Source organism: Lithobates pipiens, unplaced genomic scaffold (genome assembly GCF_037356315.1).
Source record: "Lithobates pipiens isolate NorthernLeopardFrog02 unplaced genomic scaffold, aLitPip1_a1.2 Scaffold_18, whole genome shotgun sequence".
NCBI lineage: Eukaryota > Metazoa > Chordata > Amphibia > Anura > Ranidae > Lithobates > Lithobates pipiens.
This window is the reverse complement of record NW_027507758.1, coordinates 97,590,580-97,616,288: the sequence shown is the minus strand read 5'-3', so window position 1 is coordinate 97,616,288 and position 25,709 is coordinate 97,590,580. Positions and strand designations below refer to the sequence as shown.

The 25,709-nt window shown below is 42.2% G+C and overlaps 1 protein-coding gene across 1 annotated transcript in view; it reads right to left on the bottom strand.

Annotated features, from left to right (window-relative positions):
- Positions 1 to 25,709, bottom strand: part of PCSK2 (proprotein convertase subtilisin/kexin type 2) — a 302,085-nt gene that overhangs the window by 10,343 nt on the left and 266,033 nt on the right. Inside the window, exons 9-10 of the mRNA XM_077485936.1 lie at positions 9,068 to 9,283; positions 1,234 to 1,334 (exon numbers count right to left, since the gene is read on the bottom strand). Coding sequence (XP_077342062.1) covers positions 1,234 to 1,334; positions 9,068 to 9,283 — 317 coding nt within the window. The remainder of the gene's footprint in view (positions 1 to 1,233; positions 1,335 to 9,067; positions 9,284 to 25,709) is intronic.

The following is a 25,709-nucleotide window of genomic DNA, read 5'->3' as shown; positions in this document are numbered from 1 at the left end:
CACATAGGGTGGGGGGCTGGAATCCGGGGGGCCCCCTTATTAAAGGGGGCTCCCGGATTCCGATAAGCCCCCCGCCCGCAGACCCCCGACAACCAACGGCCAGGGTTGTCGGGAAGAGGCCCTTGTCCTCATCAACATGGGGACAAGGTGCTTTGGGGTGGGGGGGCCGCGTGGCCCCCCCTTCCCCCAAGGCACCCCCCATGTTGAGGGCACGCGGCCTGGTACGGCTCAGGAGGGGGGGGGCGCACGCTCGTCCCCACACCCTTTCCTGGCCGGCCGGGTAGCGTGCTCGGATAAGGGTCTGGTATGGATCTGGGGGGGACCCCCACACCGTTTTTTCGGCGTAGGGGGTTCCCCTTAATATCCATACCAGACCTAAGGGCCTGGTATGCTCTCGGAGGGGGAACCCACGCCAAATTTTTTTCATAAATTTGGCGTGGAGTTCCCTCTTGAGAGCTCATTCTCTGATTGGCCACGGCAAAAGTCGCCTGGCCTGGGGCGGCTAAAGTCATGTTGTAAGTCGCCCCAAGTCGTGTTCAGGTTGTGTCCAAGTTGCCTCCAAAAGTTGTGTTGAAAGTCGTGTTGCCCCTGTGTGAACGGACCCTTAGAGCTGTTCATGGTATCTCATGCAGTGACTAATAGTTAATAAAATGTACATTTAAACTGACTGCCTTGAGTATATACCAGTATGCAAATGAATATGCATGTACTAAACAAAATATCATATGGATTACGCCCATATGATATGTTTTGTTTTTGTTTTTTTGGGGGGGGGGGTGATATTTAGTTTACGGTAGTTTTTTTGTGCTCGATTTGTCTGCTTTTGGTTTTTATTTTTTTGGTTTTTATTTTTCAGTTTTTTTTCTTTCTGTAAAAAATGGGAGGGGCCTTTTTTTACCAGAATGACAGGTCCAGGAAAATGAGCTTATGCAATCTTCAATGACCAATTGCAATCCTAAAAATCAGAATCATTTTACCTTCCCCAGACATTGCCAAACTCACTGAAATGTTGGGGAAAAGAAAAATCTCAATGATAATTGACCCTAATAATCACAATCTTGTGTATTAACCAAAGCATGAAAAATAATTATGATTTTAGAAAGTGGTTTTGGACAAGTCACACAGTTAGGGATATCTGAAGGTGCAAAAGTCCCTTTACATTTTTCTGCATAGATAAACATGTCTTGTTTACTGTCATCTGCCATATATGTAAAAAAAATCCCATGAACATACTTTGCCTCTAGGGCTAATGCAAACACCCCAGCTGCTTCTGGTGCTGCCGCAGATGTTCCTGAGTGACGTAACGTGCAGTTTCCATATAAATCTGTTGTAGCCTGAAAACATAAATTGATAATTTACAGGTCATACACAATTAATAAAGTCATATAAAGAAAGACATATTGCACTCAAATTATTTGAAAGCACTGAAATATTTATCATGCATTACTTTTTGTATTAAAGGAAACAGGCTATGATTAATTCCAAAGTGGTCTGAAAGCTTATTGCCAAATGCTAATTATTTATGATATAGAAAACGAACTCAAAAACAAACATTTAACATATTACAACATACATGTGCATGCTGATATGATCAGTATTTTATGAGTGCAGCAGTGCTGGACATTTTTGCTCAGTGGTGTGTGTGTGTGTGTGTGTGTGTGTGTGTGTGTGTGTGTGTGTGTGTGTGTGTGTGTGTGTGTGTGTGTGTGTGTGTGTGTGTGTGTGTGTGTGTGTGTGTGTGTGTGGTTAGACCCCCTTCCAAGTGTCTATTGCTGTGTATATCCCAGCTAGGGAGATTTACACCTCTCTTTTTTTGGAGACTATTGTCACGTTGACAGAAAAGAAGCAGAAATCCAAGACTGTCATCAGAGCGAGAAGTGAGGGTATATCTTTCCATAAGTCCAAATCCTGTGACAACAGTCTATGATGGGAATTCCCTGCACCTTGGGGAGTCAGATGAGGACACACCATCTGTCAAATGTTCAGTTACTTCTATGAGCAATGAAAAAAAACAACTACTACATTTAGCTCCATAACAGCAAAAGATGATGTAAGTCGTTGTACAGTGCCTTGCAAAAGTATTCACCCCCCCTTGGCATTTTTTCGTGTTTTGTTGCCTCACAATCTGGAATTAACATGGATTGTTTGAGGATTTTAATAATATAATTTACAGAACCACAACTTTTGAAGATTTGTATTTATTTATTGTGAAGCAAAAAACAAATAGGACAAAATAACAGAAAAAGTCAATGTGCATAGCTATTCCCCCCCCTAAAGTCAATACTTTATAGAGCCACCTTTTGTGGCTATCACAGCTCCAAGTCGCTTTGGATAAGTCTCTATGAGGTTGCCACATCTTACCACTTGGATTTTTGCCCATTCCTCCTTACAAAACTGCTCCAGCTCCTTCAAGTTGGGTGGTTTGTGCTTGTGAATGACAATCTTTAAGTCTGACCACAGATTTTCTATTGGATTGAGGTCTGGACTTTGACTGGGCCATTCCAACACATTTACATGTTTCCCCTTAAACCACTCGTGTGTTGCTTTAGCTGTGTGTTTGGGGTCTTGACCTGCTAAAAGGTGAACCTCCGCCCTAGCCTCAAATCATACACAGAGTGGTACAGGTTTTGCTCAAGAATATCCCTGTATTTAGCACTATCCATCTCTCCCTCAACTCTCACCAGTTTCCCAGTCCCGACTGCTGAAAAACATCCCCACAGCATGATGCTGCCACCAACATGTTGCACTGTGGGGATGGTGTTCTTTGGGTGATGTGATGTATTAGGTTTGTGCCAGACATAGCGTTTTCTTTGATGGCCAAAAAGTAATATTTTAGTCTCATCAGACCAGAGCACCTTCCTCCATACATTTTGGGAGTCTCCCACATGCCTTTTCGCAAACTCAAAATGTTCCATTTTGTTTTTTGCTGAAAGTAATGGCTTTCTTCTGACCACTCTGCCATAGAGCCCAACTCTATGGAGAGTACGGCTTAAGCCCCATACACACTATCAGATTTTCTCCTGATTTTTTCCTTCAGATTTACCAAAACCATATAATATGAGGTCAAACCTTAGGAGTTTCAATGTGTATGTAATCAGGCAGGCCCTTGCACTACATGGTTTTGGTAAATCTGAAGACAAAATTCAGCAGAAAATCTGATAGTGTGTATGGGGCTTTATTGTTACTCCAGTCTCTGCTGTAGAACTCTGCAGCTCCTCCAGGGTTACCTTAGGTCTATGTGCTGCCTCTCTGATTAATGCCCTTCTTGCCCAGTCCGTGAGTTTTGGTGTGTGACCATCTCTTGTTAGGTTTGCTGTTGTGCCATGTTCTTTCCATTTGGTTATGATAGATTTGATGGTGCTCCTAGGGATCATCAAAGATTTGGATATTTTTTATAATCTAACCCTGACTTGTACTTCTCAATAGCAATTGTCCCTTACTTGTTTGGAGTTTCTTGGTCTTCATGGCAGTGTTTGGTTAGTGGTGCCTTTTGCTTAGGTGTTGCAGCCTCTGGGGCCTTTCAAAAAGGTGTGTATATATAAAGACAGGTCATGTGACACTTAGATTGCACACAGGTGGACATCATTTCACTAATTATATGACTTCTGAAGGTAATTGGTTGCACCAGAGCTTTTCATGGGCTTCATAACAAAGGGGGTGAATACATACGCACATGCCAATTATCAGTTTTTTATTTCTGAAAAATAGTTTTATGTATATATTTTTCTAATTTTACTTCACTAACTTAGACTATTGTGTTCTGATCAATCACATATAATTCAGATAAAAAAACATTGAACTAAAGGCTGTAATGTAACAAAATAAGTAACAAGCCGGGGGGGGGGGTGAATACGTTTGCAAGGCGCTGTATGTGGTTGTTTTAAACCTAGACAATGGCATGCCCGCAAAGGCCATTAAGATGCAATTTTAAAATATTCCAGTGGGAGGTAAGAACAAGCCAAATATGACATCAGACCTGTTGACAAGCATGGAGAGCTGCATGTCTGTTTAACTGTCTAATGACAAGCATGTCAATACTAGATATCAATAAGCTACATTCTCTACCAGCTTGCAGCAAACTTCACAAAACTTCACAAACTTCACAGTTCAGATTGCTTTGAGCCCCATTTCCGAGGACCTCAAGTGGTCACTAGTGTATGAGGAATATAGTCATATGTTGACTCTGCATGTGCAAACTGAACAGGTGGCCTGAACTTGCCCTTTCTGTCATAGTTAGAGCTCCTGCTAACACGTCTGCCTGCTTCAAGCTGCTATTATACTGTATAAAATGACAGAGAGATGATTGACAGATCTTTACATATCCAACATGCCCCTACTAATAGTAGGAAGTAGTGAACATGTGCCTAAGTTTTACAAAGTACACTCCAACTTTGTATTTTAGATCTAACATGATTTGGAAGATACAACTAGCTTTACACAGTGAGGGAAAAAGTATTTTTATCCCCTGTTGATTTTGTACGTTTGCCCACTGACAAATAAATAATCAGTCTATAATCTTAATGGTAGGTTTATTTTAACAGTGAGAGACAGAATAACCTGGGCAGCACAGTGGTGTAGTGGTTAGTGAGTGCTCCTAATCTCAGCGTGTTACCTGTATAAAAGACACCTGCGGGAACCGGGAGACACATGCACGCTACTCTCTGTCACAGAGATATTTCAAAGTGATGAGAATACTTGGTGGTATGTGGCTCCTGGTGTTAGCCTGCGGCAGAATCTGCCTTTTTTGTCTTTATCTACCATCTATGGTCACTTTTGGCGCATTGTTTTTCTGAGACAGCAAAACAACTAGCTAGCCCGGAAGTTTCTGGTCCCTTTTCTTTTAGGAGATATTTAGGAGATGTACGCTGCAAATGACCAGCATCCCCTGGGGAAGCCCGATTTATGGGCGAAACATGTTGAGAAGTCCATAATATATTGATGTGTTGTTGAAGCTGTAAATCAACTGTACTAGCCACTATTTGCATCTCTTCTTTTTTCATTCGTTTTTTTTTATGAATGAATTTTTATCCTATTTTTATAAATAAAGGAATGTTTTATACACTATATTTGATATTTCTTTCAATTTATTTGCACCCATAAAGTCCCAATTTCTGTGCCTTTTTATTATCTAGTTCTGGGATGTGGTGCCAAAAACAAATTGGTGTGCTCATGCTCATAATAATCTGTATAAAAAGACACCTGTCCACAGAAGCAATCAATCAGCTTCCAATCTCTCCACCATGGCCATGACAAAAGAGCTGTCCAAGGATGTCAGGGGCAAAATTGTAGATCTACACCAGACTGGAATGGGCTACAAGACCACTGTCAAGCAGTGTGGTGAGAAGGTGGAAACAATTGGTGCACTTATTTGCAAATGGAAGAAACACAAAATAACTGTCAATCTCCCTCCGTCTGGGGCTCTATGCAAGATCTCACCTCGTGGAGTTTCAATAATTATGAGAACGGTGAGGAATCAACCCAGAACTACACAGGAGAATCTTGTCAACGATCTCAAGGCAGCTGAGACCACAGTCACGAAAAAAAGCAATTGGTAATACACTATGCCGTGAAGAACTAAAATCCTACAGTACCTGCAAGGTCCCCCTGCTCAAAAAAGCACATGTACAGGGGCGGCTGAAGCTTGCTAATGAACATCTGAATGATTCAGAGGTGAACTAGGTAAAAGTGTTGTGGTCAGATGAGGCCAAAATCGAGCTCTTTGGCATCAACTCAACTCAATGCTGCCTATGACCCCAAGCCCCCCATTCCCATCATCAAACATGGAGGTGGAAACTTTATGCTTTGGGGATGTTTTTGTGCTAAGGGGACAGGACAACTTCACCACATCAAAGAGACGATAGACGGGGCCATATACCATTAAATCTTGGGTGAGAACCTCCTTCCCTCAGCCAGGGCATTGAAAATGAGTCGTGGATGGGTATTCCAGCATGACAATGACCCAAAGCACACAGCCAGTGCAACAAAGGAGTGGCTCAAGAAGAAGCACATTAAGGTTCTGGAGTGGCCTAGCTAGTCTCCAGACTTTAATCCCAAAGAAAATATGTGGAGGGAGCTGAAGGTTCGAGTTACCTAATATCAGCCTCGAAACCTTAATTATTTGGAGAGGATCTGCAAAGAGGAGTGGGACAAAATCTCTCCTGAGATGTGCACAAACCTGGTGGCCAACTACAAGAAACATCTGACCTCTGTTATTGCCAACAAGGGTTTTGCCACTAAGTACTAAGTCATGTTTTACAAAGGGGTCAAATACTTATTCCACTCATTAGAATGCAAATCAATTTATAACTTTTTTGAAATGCGTTTTTCTGGATTATTTTGTTGTTATTCTGTCTCTCATTGTTAAAATAAACCTACCATTAAAATGATAGACTGATCATTTCTTTGTCAGTGGGCAAACGTACAAAATCAGCAGGAGGATCAAATACTTTTTTCCCTCACTGTATATGGTTCTAATTTTCATTATGATATTCATCTTTTATTCCATACTTTCATTTAATTAAATCCCCACTTTTGCCAGTATCCTCATCTTTGGAATGGCACTGAATATGAAAATGCAAACCTATGTGTTCACTGGTTCAGCCTCATCCACGCAATGGCATGTGAGAGCAAATCTGCACAACACAGAATGTGGTCACAGGGTGACTTACATTAAACTGATATTATGGTAAAGTAAGGGCACATTCTGCATGGCTGCATCAATACCATAGGCTTTTTGGGGGAGATTTAAATATTCACACTAGGAGAGACATTTATGAGTTATGTTGCAAAGTAAGGTAATGCTAAACAGGAGAAAATAGATAGATTGTGTGAAAGGCTTGCTACAGGTTTTCAACTTGATTGTAAATTCTTCCTTCAGCTGCCCTAAGGTAGCACTGTGAGAAAGTCCAACCTGACCCTGACCACTACTTAATTGTTAGTCTGTTTAGAATGAAAATCTATCTCATATTTAGTGATAAATCTGTCCCTGAACTTTACAAACCTAAATTTTTTTGCTGCCCAGAATTCCAGGTGAAGGGGTGACATATACACAAGAACACGGTTGCATAGAATTAGGTAAATGAGAGGAAACCCATTCTAATGTGTCAGTCATTTTGTTTGATAAATGTTCCCCTGAGAATGTCCATATATGTGTGCAATCTGCTTGACATGCATAACAGTTGACTAACTGTGCTGTATTTCTGCACATCATGTGAGTCTGTAAATCTTCCCACTGTCTTGTTGCCTGGAGCTATTTAGCAATTTAAAAGTTGTCACTTCATAGAGATGAGGTTAGAACAAGCTATAACACTGGCAGGGAAGCTTTAGCAAGGGAGGCAATAGCTTTTACTTGTTTTCAAAGAAACGATTTAAAATATGCGAATAAAAAAATGATGATTAAAAGCACCCCCCGTAGTGTTATAGTTTGATGCAACCTCTGTAAATGTCACTTTATCTAGACAGCTTGGTCTGCACATACATGCCGATAAAGTTTTGAATAAAAAAAAAATCATATGCCTAATACTATCATCTCATATAACATACACTATATTACCAAAAACTATTGGGATGCCTGTCTTTACACACACTTGAAATTTAATGGCATCCTAGTCTTATGCCGCGTACACACGACTGGACTTTTTGACAGCAAAGGTCAGACGGAACGAGTCCGTCAGACAATTCGATCTTGTGTGGGCTCCATCGGACCTTTGCTTGCCAAAAATCCGGCGGACTTTAGAAATAGAACATGTTTTAAATTTTTCCACCGGAACTCCGCCGGACCGAGAAATCCGTTCATGTGTATGCTAGTCCGACGGACAAAAACCGACGCTAGGGCAGCTATTGGCTACTGGCTATGAACTTCCTTATTCTAGTCCAGTCTATCCCAAAACTGTTCTCACAAAGCATGACATTGTCCAAAATGTTTTGATATGCTGATGCCTTAAGAGTTAACTTCACTGGAACTAAAGGGCCAAGCCTAACAGTTGAAAAATGACCCCACACCATAATCCCCTCTCCATCAAATTATTTGGACCAGTGCACAAAACAAGGTCCATAATGACATGGATGAGTGAGTTTGGGGTGTTTTTAGAGAGTTTATGGACCTTGCTTTGTGCACTGGTCCAAATAATTTGGTGGAGGGGGGATTATGGTGTGGGGTCATTTTTCAGGGGTTGGGCTTGGCCCCTTAGTTCCAGTGAAGGGAACTCTTAAGGCATCAGCATACCAAGACATTTTGGACAATTTCATGCTCCCAACTTTCTGGGAACAGTTTGGGGATGGCCCCTTCCCGCTCCAACATGACTGCACACCAGTGCACAAAGCAAGGTCCATAAAGACATGAATGAGCGAGTTTGGGGTGGAGGAACTTGGTTGGCCTGCACAGTCCTGACCTCAACCCAACAGAACACATTTGGGATGAATTAGGGACTGCGAGCCAGACCTTCTCATCCACATCACTGCCTGACCTCACAAATGTGCCTCTGGAAGAATGGTCAAACATCCCTATAAGCACACTCCTAAACCTTGTGGACAGCCTTCCCAGAAGAGTTGAAGCTGTTATAGCTGCAAAGGGTGGGCCAACTCAATATTGAACCCTACGGACTAAGAGACTGGGATGCCATTAAATTTCACATGCATGTAAAGGTAGGTGTCCAAATCATTTTGGTAATATAGTGTATGTGAAAAGTTATCAAAATACAGTTTTGCTCATGATAGTGGTCTATTTGCTGTAAAGTTTTTTTTACACTCCTATTTGTCTCCTACATTTTCTTGTATTTGGACCTTTATAGACAGTTTACATCCAACATAGTCCACGCTTATTTCCCTTTCATGATACAAAACATTTTCACAGTATGAACTGTATAGCCAAATACAGTAACTGAACCAATGCAACTTAAAGGATGTTTGGATTGTTTAAATATTAACATATTTTGCATCCGTCGCCAGTGAAAGCCTCACTGGGTTTTCTATCATTTAAAATGAGCTCTAACAAAAGAACATCTGCTGTTTCTATTGTAAGGCTGGTGCTTGATGATGCCTAGGGGCAGACGACAGTCTGTATACATACCACGCCAGCTTCAGGATTTCGTTTTCTTCCATTGCTGAATGTGGAGGCTAAAGTGGAAGAGCAGCTTTCATCGTATAGTGCAGTCCGACCATCATTAATAGCAGAGTTTATGGAGATGGTCCACATGCTGGATGCATAACCATCACAGTTACAGTCATCATAACTTCCTCCATCTCCAGATGCCCAGACATAGATACTTCCTTTTCCACCACGACCCTGTTGCATAAAATCAGTATGTCAATGCATTAGTTACCCCTGCAATTTAAAATGATGTTAAAAAAACATAAATACAGCACATGTTCTTAAGGATTTTAATACAGATATATGTTCAACGTGTTTGTCAGGGTATTATAAAACACACACATTTCCCCAAGTTTAACCCTTTAAAAATGCTGCCAGAAATCCAGAATGCTCCTAAAGTATGGGCTTCCTTTGCTGCATTGATATTTCAACCAAAGTATTCAGCCGTGCCTGCTTGACTACAGAACTCAGTATATCTTCCAACCCTGCAACAGCTATTCTCCTGAGGCCAGTGTGGCCATACAGTTATGGGGACTGGCCTTTGAGACTTTTTGTGGATGGTCATTTAAGCATGTTTTTCATTATCTGAACTTTATTTACCAGCCTCAGAAACAATGGATGACCACATGTGAATTCATATGTGTTTGGAGTGACCCCACATACAGTATCTAACAAAAGTGGGTACACCCCTCACATTTTTGTAAATATTTTTATGTGACAACACTGAAGAAATTACACTTTGCTACAATGTAAAGTAGCAGGGGCGGACTGACAACTCATGGGGCCCCCGGGCAATAGGAGATTATGGGGCCCCCAGGCAATCAGAGATTATGGGGCCACACAGTATACAATCACACAGTATATACAGACATGTTTCTATTGGCTGAGAAGGTACTGGAGAGGTGGGGCAGCTATAATCTCAGGATTTTTAGACCAAAAGGATGTCATTTCAGAGACAGATGTAAAAAAAAACACAGATTTTTACATACTGTCCCTCGTTTTACTGAGGCTGGCAACCCTGGTGGGGCCCCCTAGTGGCCCGGTGCCCTCGGACAGTGTCCAAGTGGCCGAATGGTCAGTCTGCCCCTGTAAAGTAGTGAGTGTACAGCTTGTATAACAGTGTACATTTGCTGTCCCCTCAAAATAACCCAACACACAGCCATTAATGTCTAACTCGCTGGCAACACAATTGAGTAATTGAGAAAGAAATAATGCTGGGACTTGTATAGAGGGGGAGAGGGAGGATTGGGTTTAAATTTGGGCAATGCCTGGACATACACTTTAAAGAGTGCAATGACCAGACTCATCCAAGAATTAATTAGATCTAACTGTGCAGGCATACTTATAATTATATATCCCCCCTATTTATTTTTACTTGTTTTGTCTGAGCCTAAAACTTCACTTGTAGTGCTGGGTCAATCCTTTGCCCAATATTCCAACGTGATCCAAACAAAAATCCCTCAACTTTTCTCCATGAATGTTTGCAGAAAACCTGTTGTCACTTGCATGGTAACAGAAAGGTAAAAAGAAGCACAGGAGCAGAGCACCATGTGGAGTGGGTCATGTTGGAGGACATGTTCCTGACTTACTATACTGCACACTCCCTCGACTGCCTCAGCAGTTCCTATAATCGAACCAGTTTTATTAGGAAAAGATTAAAACCTAATATGTTATTTTTCAGAGCCACACAGGACCCCTTCATCAGGCATGTTCATCACGTCGCAAAGGGGTTCTGCGTGGCTCCAAAACGTTGCATGTCTTCTGTGGTGTGATAATTTTTTACTAAAGATTTGGACGTAATTGACAATCTGCGGTGTGCTTTTGTGCTTTTGATCTGTGCTCACAGTGTAACACTGGCCCTAAAATGACACATTTCCACAAATAATGCCTGATGGTCTAGTGAGCGTAACCACATAGTAAATAATCCCTAGTGGTGGTCTAGTGGTGGAAAAACACAAATATAAAATATAAAAAGATCACTTACCTGTTCCTGGGCATTTTGTTCACAACAGAAAACAGTGGCCTTGCTAATGACAGCCACATACAGCACTGTAACTATTCTGCCAGCAACGTAGTGAGCTCTCACTCACTCTTTGCCCCAATTTCTCTGTACCCCCCTACCCAGAAATTATATGCTTTGGCTTCCGCGTTACAGACCCAAAGAAGCCGGGATTTCCAAGGATGCCAGAGTGACAAGCGAGTGTGATCTGCCACACCACTGGCAAAATAGGAGCTGTGCTGAATGTGGTGGTCTGCCCCATACCACTGCTCTCATAGCACACAAAAAACATTGGTAAACTAGGATAAATAAAGAGGGTGAATTTCCCCAGCAGGGACAGCCACAAAAACGTAATTGTGTGCCCTAGTTTACTCCCACACTCCAAAGATATGCTGGTAGGCAATTGGCTCCTGTTCAAACTGATCCTAGTATGTGTGTGCTTGAGTGTTCGCCTGTAAGAAAGGGTGTTAAAAGGGTTTTAGGTCACCCAGGATTCTCAACTAGGAACTCAACTAGGAATAAGCTGAGGGGACTCCACCCCTCAACTTGGTTTAGCATGCAAGGAACTGTAACTCTACATTTTCCCTGTGCTCCACAGCGACACCTGGCGGCAGGCACAGTGGAATTGCAGGCTAACTGGCGGGAGTCACTGAACTCACATTAAAAATGACCCCTTGTGATGTCCCAACTGTAAGGGACCAACTTCTCTGCAGTCCCCTTCTGCAACACCCCCTGTGTCTGTGTTTCCAAGGGCAATAGCGACATCCACAAGCCCCATCCACATTTTTAACTGTGAGAGCAGGATACATTGTTGCAAACAGTGGGTGGTTGTCGGCGCTGACAGTCAAGGTAATCTCAGTGGCGACCTCCATATGTAGCGGTACCCCCATGGGGGCTGCTGAGTTTGTTCATTACTTTTTGTTCGGATGGTTCCGCTTCCGATCCCCCATGCAATTACATAATACCAAACAGTCAAGACTCTGGATTTTATAATGTTTTATTCTGGGTATAAATCAGTGGGCTGTTCAATAGAGTATATGAGATGCCCATCCGACCCCAGTTTTAGGTCAAAGGGTATTATTCTGTAGCCATGGCTTGGTTAATTAAGTCCCTTATAGCGATCCTTTTCTGGTTCCAATTGTCTCTTAAGTAGCACTCCCAATATGGACAGATATTGCATCACTCTGAATAATGCTGTGGGTGTTGACTTCCAAGTCACAGGCCACACTGCCTATTTCCATGACTTTTGTTGTCAAACTTCCCTCAATCCTGGATAGTGCTTCATACTGTGTTCCTTGGATACACAGTATGAAGTTACTGAGTAGCTCTACTGGGTTGCACTCCCGTTGCTCTCTCCCAATCAACAGTCCATGTTCTACTCACAGAAAGTCGATTCCCCAGTTTTCTTCTTCCTCTTAGTTCCTACTTCCTTGTTCTCCACGCTGTCCGACACATCCCACGCCCAGTCTTCCTCCTTCGCTACATACTGACTTCTCCTCCAGGGGCCAGACTTCGGCCTCCCTGGACTCGGCTCCGCTTATCCAGCTCCGAGATCTCTGAACTCCCGGGCCTTAAGCCTCCTCCCAGATGCTCCGGGATCTCTGAACTCCTGTGCCTCCAGACCTCGAACGCCTGAACCTACTGGAGCATGTGACCCCCCCTTTTTTATGAGACCTCCCATTGACCATGGAAATTAACCATTGGTCAGTTCTCTCACATGGGTTTCCTGCCACTCAGGTCTCAGCCCATCCTCTCTTTCCAGCAGAATCCACTGTCAAGCAGAGGAGGTATCCCTGAGCCCAAGTATAGGCGGCCACACCCCCTTCTACTCTGACACTCCCATTCCTAAATAAACAACCAGGCCTAGTAAAGAGCAGGACCCTGGCTAAATTTACCTGTCTCTATATCCTATACTGTCAAAAACACATCACTAAGCACCTACACAAAAGTAGAGGGCGCTACATCTTTAAAAAAGTATTTGATTAAAAAAGATTCTGATAAGCCCCCTACCCGCAGACCTTCACAACCACAGCCCAGGGTTGTGGGGATAAGGCACTTGTCTCCATTAACATGGGGACAAGGTGCTTTGGGGCAGGAGGGGAGGCGCTTGCTCACCCCATTTCCCTTCCTGACCTGCCAGGCTGCATGCTCAGATAAGGGTCTGGTATGGATTTTAGGGGGAACCCCATGCCGTATTATTTTTTACATTTTGGCATTGGGCTCCCCTTAAAATCCAAACCAGGCCTGAAGGGGGGGGGGGGGCACGCTGACAGCTGATGAATCATCCATTGTTAAGAATGTGGCAGCTGCCCCACTCCATCTCAATGAGGTAAATTAATGCATTAAATAATGCAGTAATTACCACTAAATCAAACAAACACCGTATTTGGTATTTAACGCAAAATTCTTAGTGAATTGCACTTTTAAAACTGATTTACCGCAAGCGTTATTTTACCACTTTTTATGAGCATTATTTAACTCTTAGTGAATTGACCCCATTAGGTCAACAAAATGACTACATTGTCAGGATAGGTTATCCTCAAGAGTTTAATGGATTCAGAGCTTCAGTACTACACTAGTAAGTAAAATGCATAACAATAAATAGGTAAACAATAAAAAAAAACATACAAAAGTAACACATGCAAACACACAGCACAAATGAGATTAAAACACCTACGTACATGCACAAAGTCTATTTACAATTTTTCATATCTTAATTTCTCATTGTTCTTCAGTATCCTCTTTTTTTTACTTACTGCGGCAGGTTGGCACGATCCCGCGAACCGTCGTAGCTATACGTCAACTTGCGGGATCGGGACAGCAGTCGCGCGTATGCCCGCTGCACAGCAGGGGTGCCGATGCTCATGGCTGATGGTTGCGATGACCGCTGGCCACGAGCGATCATGAGCAAGAGACACAGAACAGGGACGAGTGTGTGTAAACACACACTTCCCTGTTCTGTTCTGAGAGGAGTGACAGATCGTGTGTTCCTATTATCTAGGAACCACGATCCGTCACGTCCTCTAGTCAGTCCCCTCCCCCTTCAGTTAGAATCACCTCCCAGGAAACACAGTTAACCCCTTGATTGTCCCCTAGTGTTAACCCCTTCACTGCCAGTGACATTTTTACGGTAATCAATGCATCTGTATAGCACTGATTGCTGTATAAATGACAATGGTCCCAAAAAAGTGTCAAAATTGTCCGATGTGTCTGCCATAATGTCGCAGTCATGATAAAAATCGCAGATCGCTGCCATTACTAGTAAAAAAATAATAATAATGAAAATGCTATAAATCTATCCCCTATTTTGTAGACACTATAACTTTTGCTCAAACCAATCAATATACACTTATTGCGTTTTTTTTACCAATAATATGTAGAAGATTACATATCGGCTAAAACTGAGAAAAAATTTGCTTATTTTAAAAAAAAATTGAGATATTAAAGCAAAAATTCAAAATTGTTACTCTTTTTTTGTTTATAGCGTAAAAAATAAAAACCACAGAGGCGATTAAATACCACCAAAAGAAAGCTCTATTTGTGGGAAAATAAAGGACGTCAATTTTGTATGGGAGCCACGTCGCAGGACCGCAAAATTGTCAGTTAAAGCGACGCAGTGCCGAATCGCAAAATGTGCTCTGGTCAGGAAGAGGGTAAATTCTTTGGGGGCTGAAGTGGTATTTGTGGGGAAAAAAGGACGTCAATTTTGTTTTGACACAGCATTGCACCACCACGCAATTGTCAGTTAAGCAGAGAAGTGCCAAATCGCAAAAAATGGCCCGGTCATTCAGCAGCCAAATCTTCCGGGGCTGAAGTGGTTGAAATACAGCTTAAGGCAAAACTTTTTTTTTTTACATTTTGGATAGAAGAGGGATTAGAACAGCTGTCAGTTGATATTGATGTCTGTGGCCACTTTAGGGACATTCATCCTCTTTATTTGTCCTGTTTAAAATTATCATTGAAAGTTAAAGTTAAAAAAAAAGTCCAAGTTTTAGGTTGACATCAGAACAGTAATAAAGGGGTAATCTTTCTGGAGACCCGGGATTCCCTAATTTTGCAGGTATTTTCTCTCACTTCCTGTTTTGACTATGGGACAGGAAGTGAAGGTAAATCTCCCCTATGGCACACAATGAAAAATAACAATAAAAAAAAACACAAGGGGGTGAGGGTTATAACTCTTTCCTAACATATCTAAAATGAAGAAAAACAGTTTTTACTTTAGTTACACTTTAATAGAAATTTGGGTAGCTATATTGAGTGTGTAAGGACTACAATGATAAACTAAAAATATAGATTATATAAATTTTTTTGCAAACATCACGGGAGGTACACAATTAGGACTACTATTTTTTGTTTTCTAGGTCACCTGCTTTAAAGTGGAAGTAAACTCCCCTATCGTTTTCAGCCAAGGAAGCTGCCATCTTTGCCTCTGTTTAATCTTCAACTGCTATGGTGCTGCACATGTGATTCGTTATGACACCAGCCATTGGGTGGTTTGATAAATTGGCTGAGAGCACAGCCAATGTGCAGTTAGCATTCCCGGCATGCCTTTTTTTTTTAACTGTTTAAATCGATGGGTTTACTTCCACTTTAAGGGAATATACACTTTAGGAGTTGTGCTGGATTTTCTAGCTCATAATGTACCTTATTGTGTGTGTGTGTATTAAAAATGGAAAAAAGGGTCTGGCAGTGAAAAAGTTAAAGTGCATGCACTTGGTTTATTATTATAGTTATTATTATTATTAATAAATTATAATATATTGAGGTACCCTGTTTCACCTTTGGCATTACAACACAAAGGACCATGTGCATTGTCATAGGACATTATTATTTTGCAAAAGGAACATTACCAGAACATTGCTACCCTATAAAATAGTGAAGTACGTGTCAGTATGAAGATAATGTTTTTCCATTAGTGTGTCCCTTTCTGCTGAGTAAATCAAGAATGTTTCTTTTTAAAGTGACCTTAAATATTGCGTCAACATCTATATGCAGAAACAAGGGTATTATCAGCAGACATTGACCCAAATATGTCAATACAAGATATTTCAGGAAGGCACCATGGTTTTATTTATGCATGGCAAAAAAACTCCCATGAATGTATTCAGCTGAATACCAAGCATGAGGGGAAGAATACTGTATCTGCAAACTGACCAAATAATAAACGTCATGGTGTACTAGTTATGAGTCAAGGTTAGCCTACTTTTCAAAGGCAAAGCTGCTCATGGAAGCTGCTTCTGCTTGTTTTCTCAGGAGAGTTTTGTGGAGGGCATTTTTCATGTCAGGAGAAATGTAAGTTTCTTACTGAACCCATAGTCACGTTACACCCTCATAATGCCAATAAGGTTCTTTATTTCAGGCTCTCACGTGACAATAATGCTCAAATGGAAATCCCATAAATGACACACTCTCTCACATGACACACTCTGACTTGGCACTTTCTCTCACAGGACACCAGTGCCAGCTGGTGCTCAAATTTTTTTGCGGGGAGCACAAACATTGTCCCTGTGGGACACTCTCTCTCTCTAGTTCCTTTCTCTGGCAGGTCAGCCATTCAATTGGCAAATTTTCTCACATTGTATGCTCTCTGACAGAGTACTATCTTTAATGACCCTCACTGTCTCGTAGGGCACTCTATCACGTTCTGAGAGGGCAGACTCTAACCTGACTCTCTCTGAGAGGGTACTCTCTTCAGTACCAAGCAGTTTCTGACAGCACATTTCTCACATGACACTTTTTCAGACTGCATTCACTTTTACATGGTATTCTTTGTTTCAGGACACTCTATCATTCCAGATGAACAAAAACAACCTCCTGCACTCCAGTGTGGTGTTCAGAGACCAATGGGCCCTCACTGTTCTACTCCAGGGCTACATTAGGCCACCATGTTTTGTTGCCCTCTTAAGACCGGGGAAGTCCCAATATCAAATGGACTAGAAAATAAACAAACCACTCAGCGCATTGTTGGAAGGTGCAGTATGGTTATTATAAGACATTTGTAAATGTTTTACTCTCTAGTTATCACAGGGCCATCTGGCCTGCTGGAGGTCATTTTGGAGCACCAGGGGAATTCGTTTACAGAGCAGGGTGTTTGTAAAAAGGGGTCACAAATGGGAAGTCACCCCCTGAAGGATGTCCTTACATAGACCTCCTGATGTGTGGGGGTAGAGGAGCAACGTCTCAGAACCTCTGCTGAGGTGAAAGTTAAAAATGTCTGATTTCCTGTCTTTTGAGAACATTAAAGGTGGCCAGATATAGACTGGAATGCTGAGCTGGGTCAAGAAGTTTGATGGTACTATAGCAGTGCCACTTGGTGGAGACAGCAACATACTTCCTGCAGGATCCAGGGTAACAAGTTACTTTCTGGTGATTAGAAACGACAGCCCCTTATAATTTACGGATGGTTGCTCATTGGACAGAGGACTACACAGGGCAGATAGGGGGTGACGTGTTTGTGTTGGTTGTGTCTGTGAGGGCCAATGATGAAAACCACCTCTTTCTCCTGGAACCCAGCCAAAATATAGAACACTGAGGAAGAACTTACGTAATTTCATCTCTGCTCTTTTGTTTTATATGCTCTGTATTACTAGTCTTAGATTTTATGTTAGTGTGGTGTTCAGAGACCAATGGACTCTCACTGTTCTACTTCAGGGATACGTTTGGTCACCATTTTGTGCTGCCCTCTTAGGACTGGGGAATTTCCAATGTCAAATGAACTAAAAAATAAACAAGCAGGGGGAACACTAGCCTAGTGCATTATCTTTATAAACCATTTATTAGTGGAAAAAAGACAATTGTTATACTCACAAACACAAATGTATGTAAGCTTATCAATAATTTTCGAATCCAGAGACATGAGATCCTATGCACATACTCTGTTTTATAGGAAGAAGCCACTCCGGTAAAATATGGGTAATCTGTTTCAAGGGGAGTAACTCTCTTCATCATTGATGAGCTTACATACATGTATTCGTATAACAATTTATTTTATTCTGCTAATAAAGGGTGTACAAAGATAAAGCACTAGACTGGTGCGCTCTCTGTTTGTTTATTCCCACTCTATCATTCTACCTAACATGGAACTCTCAACAGGCATACTCTCTGATAGCACACTCTCTCACATGGTACTCTTCCCTGGCATGTTTCCTAACAGGGTACTCCCTCATATAGCATGCTCTGTTACAGGGCACACTCTTACATCATGTGCTTTTTCATTTGACCTTCTTTGTCAACAGACAGCCCTTTTCACTTTGCAGTCTGTTGAGATGATGGAATCTCATCTGGCATGCCCCCTTTTAGGATACTCTCTCACATGACACTCTCACTCACAGAGCACTTCTCATGGCATTGCTCTCTGAAAGGACATAGTCACGCATGGAAAGCTCATGGTTGCTGCCAAACCAGATGATGACAAGGCCTGTACTTGTAATCACACTGGAGGAAATACCATTAAAGGTCCAGTTCACATCTAATTCATTCGATTGAGTTCAATCAAGCATATGATGAAGGGTGTGTTTTTGGCCCCCTGAAATGTGTTGGATACTCCTTGTCTTGTCCCCTTAAGTTTTATTGGAATAAAGTTGTAACTGAATCTCATACCAGTGGTGTAGCACATTGATTTCCATTTTTGATACATCAAATTTTTGTTAAAGGACACACATAGTACTCTCTTTTGCAGGGCATTCACTGACAAGGCATATTTTCCTTTACGGTTCTCCTACAGTTCACTTAAAAAAGTGCTGTCTCTAAAGCAGGGTTTTTCAACCAGGTTTCTGTGGAACCCATGGGTTCCTCCAATGGTTGCTAGGGGTTCCTTGAGCAATGACCTATTTTTCCCTCTCAGATAAGTTTCCAGTGACACCAATGATCTTTTTAGCTATCTGTAGGGGGGAAATTCTTCCCCAAGACCATAGATGTAAGGAGCACTCTTCCACTGACCATTACCCCGATGTATCATGAGTTGTAGATATAGCCATTTTTAACAGGGGTTCCCTGAGACTGAAAGGTTTTTTCAAGGGTTCCTCTGTGTTGAAAAGGTTGAGAAAGTCTGCTCTAAAGGGACAACCTGCCCCACATAGCATTCACTGACAGGACATTCTTTTTTTTTTTTTTTAATATGCAAAGTCACCTGCAAGGGCCATTTTCCCCTCACTCCATATCATTGATCCATTTGCTGAGTTGACTGTCCAGATTCCAAAATTTTACATGCTTACTGTTAAGGTGTGCTATTACTTTTATGCTGATCATTTGCACAATAATGTTCTTTTGACTACAAATTGGTAAATATAACAAAGAAGGTGTTATGTTGAGTTGATTCATCAGACCATTTGATTGAAAGTTGTTTAACCAGTTGCCGACCGCCGCACGCCGATGTACGTCGGTACAATGGCACGGGCAGGCATAAGGACATACATGTACGTCCCTTGCCTCCCGCGGGTCGGGGGCCCGATCGGGCCCCCGCCCGGTGCCTGCGGCGGTCGGTATTCGTACGGGAGCGATCCCGGACGAGGGGACGGCCATTCATTCATGGCCACCCCCTCGCGATCGCTCCCGACGAATAGAAATCCCCGGTGACATCACTTCCTCTCCTGTAATGTAAACACAGGAGAGGAAGTGATGTATTCTCTCCTCCGTGTCGGTATTTTTCGTTCCGACACGGAGGAGAGCGGATCAGTAAGTTGCACCAACACTCACACACACAGTAGAACATGCCAGGCACACTCACACCCCCCCTTTACCCCCCGATCACCCCCCCAATTACCCCTGCCCCCCAGTCACAGTGACACCAATGTCATTTTTTTTTTTTTTTTTTTTGCATTGGTGTCATTTGTGACTGTAATAACTGTTAGGGCAGTTAGAGTTAGCCCCCTTTAGTTCTAATGTACCCCCCTAACCCCCCCAATAAAGGTTTAACCCCGTGATCACCCCCCGTCGCCAGTGTCACTAAGGCTGGGTTCACATTGCAGCGGTTTATGAGAACGAATGTGATTCGCACCGCACTGCAGTGCAAATCACATCCGATCTCTGTGCGATTCGAGTTCAGCCATTCGCCGCACCCGCCGCACCCGCCGCAAATTCGCACGGGACCCTTTTTTTGGCCCGCAGCAGAATCGGATCGCATGGGTGTTCACACCATGCGATCCGAGTTTGCAGATCGCACTGCGATATGCGAACTGATCTGGGGGTGTCAGTAACATTTCACTGACACTCCCAGCAGTTCGCATAGGGCAGTGTGAACTGCCGCCGGGAGGCATGCGATGCGGGAACCCGCCGCGGATTCGCTGCGTTTCCGCATCGCTCCAGTGTGAACCCAGCCTAATAAGCGATCATTTTTCTGATCGCCGTATTAGTGTCACAGGTGACGCTAGTTAGGCAGGTAGGTATTTAGGTTCGCCGCAGCTTTTTATAGCGCCAGGGACCCCCATATACTACCGCATAAAGCCCCCTGATTGCCCCCTAGTTAACCCTTTCACCAGTGATCACCATATAACTGTTACAGGTGACGCTGGTTGGTTAGTTATTTTTTTATAGTTTCAGGGCACCCGCCATTTATTACCTAATAAAGGTTTAACCCCCTGATCACCCGGCGGGTGTCATTTGTGACTAATAACTGTTAGGGCAGTTAGAGTTAGCCCCCTTTAGTTCTAAGGTACCCCCCTAACCCCCCCAATAAAGGTTTAACCCCGTGATCACCCCCCGTCGCCAGTGTCACTAAGGCTGGGTTCACATTGCAGCGGTTTATGAGAACGGATGTGATTCGCACCGCACTGCAGTGCAAATCACATCCGATCTCTGTGCGATTCGAGTTCAGCCATTCGCCGCACCCGCCGCACCCGCCGCAAATTCGCACGGGACCCTTTTTTTGGCCCGCAGCAGAATCGGATCGCATGGGTGTTCACACCATGGGATCCGAGTTTGCAGATCGCACTGCGATATGCGAACTGATCTGGGGGTGTCAGTAACATTTCACTGACACTCCCAGCAGTTCGCATAGGGCAGTGTGAACTGCCGCCGGGAGGCATGCGATGCGGGAACCCGCCGCGCATTCGTGGCGTTCCCGCATCGCTCCAGTGTGAACCCAGCCTAATAAGCGATCGTTTTTCTGATCGCTGTATTAGTGTCACAGGTGACGCTAGTTAGGCAGGTAGGTATTTAGGTTCGCTGCAGCTTTTTATAGCGCCAGGGACCCCCATATACTACCGCATAAAGCCCCCTGATTGCCCCCTAGTTAACCCTTTCACCAGTGATCACCATATAACTGTTACAGGTGACGCTGGTTGGTTAGTTATTTTTTTATAGTTTCAGGGCACCCGCCATTTATTACCTAGTCTCACTAGTGTACCCCTAAATTTAGGGGTGTCTACTTTCCAAAATGGGGTCATTTGGGGGGGGTTTGTGCCATCTTGGCATTTTATGGCCTTCAAAACTGTAACGCCCTTAGAAAGCCTGAAGGCGGTGCTTGGTTTTCGGGGCCCCGTACGCGGCTAGGCTCCCAAAAAGTCCCACATATGTGGTATCCCCATACTCAGGAGAAGCAGCAGAATTTATTTTGGGGTGTCATTTCACATATGCCCATGGCATGCGTGAGCAATATATCATTTAGTGACAACTTTGTGAAAAAAAAAAAAAAAAAAAAAAAAGTTTGTAATTTTCCCGCAACTTGTGGCAAAATATAAAATATTCCATGGACTCAACATGCCTCTCAGCAAATAGCTTGGGGTGTCTACTTTCTAAAATGGGGTCATTTGTGGGGGTTTTGTGCCATCTTGGCATTTTATGGCCTTCAAAACTGTAATAGGTAGTGAGGAGTGAAATCAAAAAATTACGCCCTTAGAAAGCCTGAAGGCGGTGCTTGGTTTTCGGGGCCCCGTACGCGGCTAGGCTCCCAAAAAGTCCCACATATGTGGTATCCCCGTACTCAGGAGAAGCAGCAGAATTTATTTTGGGGTGTCATTTCACATATGCCCATGGCATGCATGAGCAATATATCATTTAGTGACAACTTTGTTAAAAAAAAAAAAAAAAAAAAAAAGTTTGTAATTTTCCCGCAACTTGTGGCAAAATATAAAATATTCCATGAACTCAACATGCCTCTCAGCAAATAGCTTGGGGTGTCTACTTTCTAAAATGGGGTCATTTGTGGGGGTTTTGTGCCATCTTGGCATTTTATGGCCTTCAAAACTGTAATAGGTAGTGAGAAGTGAACTCAAAAATTTACGCCCTTAGAAAGCCTGAAGGCGGTGCTTGGTTTTCGGGGCCCCGTACGCGGCTAGGCTCCCAAAAAGTCCCACATATGTGGTATCCCCATACTCAGGAGAAGCAGCAGAATTTATTTTGGGGTGTCATTTCACATACGCCCATAGCATGTGTGAGCAATATATCATTTAGTGACAACTTTGTGTAAAAAAAAAAAAAAATTTTTTTTTTTGTCATTATTCAATCGCTTGAGGCAAAAAAATAAAATATTCAATGGGCTCAACATGCCTCTTATCAATTTCCTTAGGGGGTCTACTTTCCAAAATGGGGTCATTTGGGGGGGTTTTGTACTGCCCTGCCATTTTAGCACCTCAAGAAATGAGATAGGCAGTCGTAAACTAAAAGCTGCGTAAATTCCAGAAAACGTACCTTAGTTTGTAGATGTGACAACTTTTGCGCAAACCAATAAATATACAATTATTGACTTTTTTTTTACCAAAGACATGTGGCTGAATACATTTTGGCCTAAATGTATGACTAAAATTGAGTTTATTGGATTTTTCTAATAACAAAAAGTAGAAAATATCATTTTTTTTCAAAATTTGCGGTCTTTTTACGTTTATATCGCAAAAAATAAAAATCGCAGAGGCAATCAAATACCATCAAAAGAAAGCTCTATTTGTGGGAAGAAAAGGACGCAAATTTTGTTTGGGTACAACATTGCATGACCGCGCAATTACCAGTTAAAGCAGCGCAGTGCCAAAGTGTAAAAAGACCTCTGGTCATTTACCAGCAAAATGGTCCGGTCTGAAAGTGGTTAAAGATGGCTGTAGTTGACATGCAGTTGCTGGGTGTTTTGCCAGCATAAAACCTAACTTAAAGTGTTAATAAACCCACAACAGTGAAATTAATTTGTATATGCGGTAAAGCATGCTTGTTATACTTACTGTGGAACCTCAGGGGTAATCCTTTGCATTGAGTAAAAAGGCTGTTTATTCCTGTCTGCTCTGATCATCACCTTCTTTTACTGTCCACAATCCATCTGTGGATAGTACAGAGCCTTGAATGCACTCTGCGCATGCTAAGTTTGGTGTGTATTGCTAGAGAGTTTTTTCTTTCTTTTGGGAGGGTGCATGTGAATCAGCACTGTCCAGACAGAGGGTCATGCAGCCTCATGGGACAGTCAGAAGAAAATGAAAACTCCTCCTAGAAGCTTTAACCAGTGCTTGGCCGGACACTGATAGAAGTCACAAGACTGATATATACTGCTGATGAGAAAATGTATTTAGCAGTTTATATTTACTAAACTAATTGCATTTCCATGTTATATGTACTGTGGGAGACCATATATAGTGAAAGCAGGGTCCTGGGTTTAGTAACACTTGAAGTTGCATTTTTCTTAGGTTTGACAGACCTCTTCATATTTACAAAGTTAACAATTATCAGCTTCCTGTTAAGCCTGGGTTCACACTATCTGCACAAGCTGCTCACAGCAGGGGTCTGGTGCATCCCCGTTCACCATTTCAGGTTTGATTTCAGCCCGAATTTTTGGCTCAATTCTGCCCTGAAATGGACCAAAAGACGCACAGGGCTCCTGTGCAAATTCGCACCGGAGTCGCAACAGAGATGTGTGAACCGGCTCCATAGAGAGCCAGTGAAAGTCTCCCATTATTGCAAATTGGATGTGGAGAACTCGATCCAATTTACAATAGTGTGAACCCCGCCTAAAGGAAAGAATAATGGCTGCACTTGCTTAACTATCCTTTGTGGATGGCATTCTGATCCATTGGTTTCAACGCTTTGCAGCATTGACCTGGACAAATATACTGACAAGATATACTGACCCCCCCCCCCCAGCTTCAGAAACCGAGGCAAAAATTGTAATGTTATATGTAGAAATGTAATCAATATCAAATTATGAAGAGGAGCCAAAGTTTTAAGAGTCTGAAGCTATACTTGCAAGTATGTGGACACTAAGGACTACAAATCAAGTAGATGTGAATCAACAGCATGACCAGCCACCCATTTCCCAAATTGTTCTTGAAACCTACTAGGACAAAAAAAACATGCAGCTATAGCAATACCAGATAGTAAATCAAAACCCATGCATTTATCAGAAAGAATCAACAAACACAAAACTTTTTTCTAATAAATGTATAGATTTTAAATGGCTACCTGATGATAATGTATCTGTATTTATTTAGGCCCTAACAGGTTTTGAATGGATTTTGGGGAATGGGTGACTGGTCCTGCTGTTAAGCTACCCACTATGGTTTGTTTTTTAATATTTAGGGATCTGAGCAAATCTCTCTTTGAGAATGATAGAAAAACTATCATTAGGTTCAAAATTTGTATTCAATGTTTAGAAAAACTGCAGGCTTGGATAAACTCCTGTGGTTCCAATTAGTATTATTGATTAGCAATGTAGGAGTTTATTGACCAGCAGTTTGGCAAACATATACCCATGTCAGTATACAGACCTAAGCTTAGAAAGCCTAAAGATTATTTTCTGTCACTTTTTTTGTGCTAGTGTAAGGAAACACAATAGCACTCTAAATCTGTAACTTAGAGCCTCATGCACACAGGCATATCAACATACTCCTATGTACACTAAGTATTCCCCATATTTTAGCAAGCATACGACATTTGGAAGTGTATGTGCATAACCTTTATTTTTTTTGTGGCTAGAATATTCATTTACTCTAGCCACTATAATTAATTTACTTGCATGTACCTAAGTCCACATGTGCATGTGCAAAAATGATGCCAGTGAGTGCCTCTCCAAATGCAGGTTTGGGTCATTTTTTTCTTATGCCTCTAATATTGCTCAGAAGTACTAATCTAAATACCACAATGTGCATGGGCACATTGGCTAAAATAGAGCTGCATTCAGAGGCAACAAAACATGAAAAAAAATGTAATTAAAAGTGGGCTGTCCATAGCCTTTAACTGGGTAACCTATAGAAAAAAGTTACTGACTTGTCATACAGCTCTATGAGATGGGCAAATGCAGCATGTTTTTAAAGGGGTTGTAAAGGTAATTTTTTTATTTTCTACATAGGTTCCTTTAAGCTAGTGCATTGTTGGTTCACTTATCTTTTCCTTTCGATTTCCCTTCGAAATGTTTTTTTTCTTTGTTTTCTTTGTCTAAATTTCTCACTTCCTGTTTCACCTCAGTAAGCTGTTCAGTAAGCTGTTCTGGCTGACTAACCACCAGCTCGGATGATGGTGAGAAGTTTACTGAGGAGAAACAGGAAGTGAGATATTCAGACAAAGAAAAAAAACATTTAGAAGGGAAATCAAAGGAAAAGGTAAGTGAACCAACAATGCACTAGCTTAAAGGAACCTATGTAGAAAATAAAAAAATTACCTTTACAACCCCTTTAAGGACATTTAACCACTTCAGCCCCGGACCATTTTGCTGGC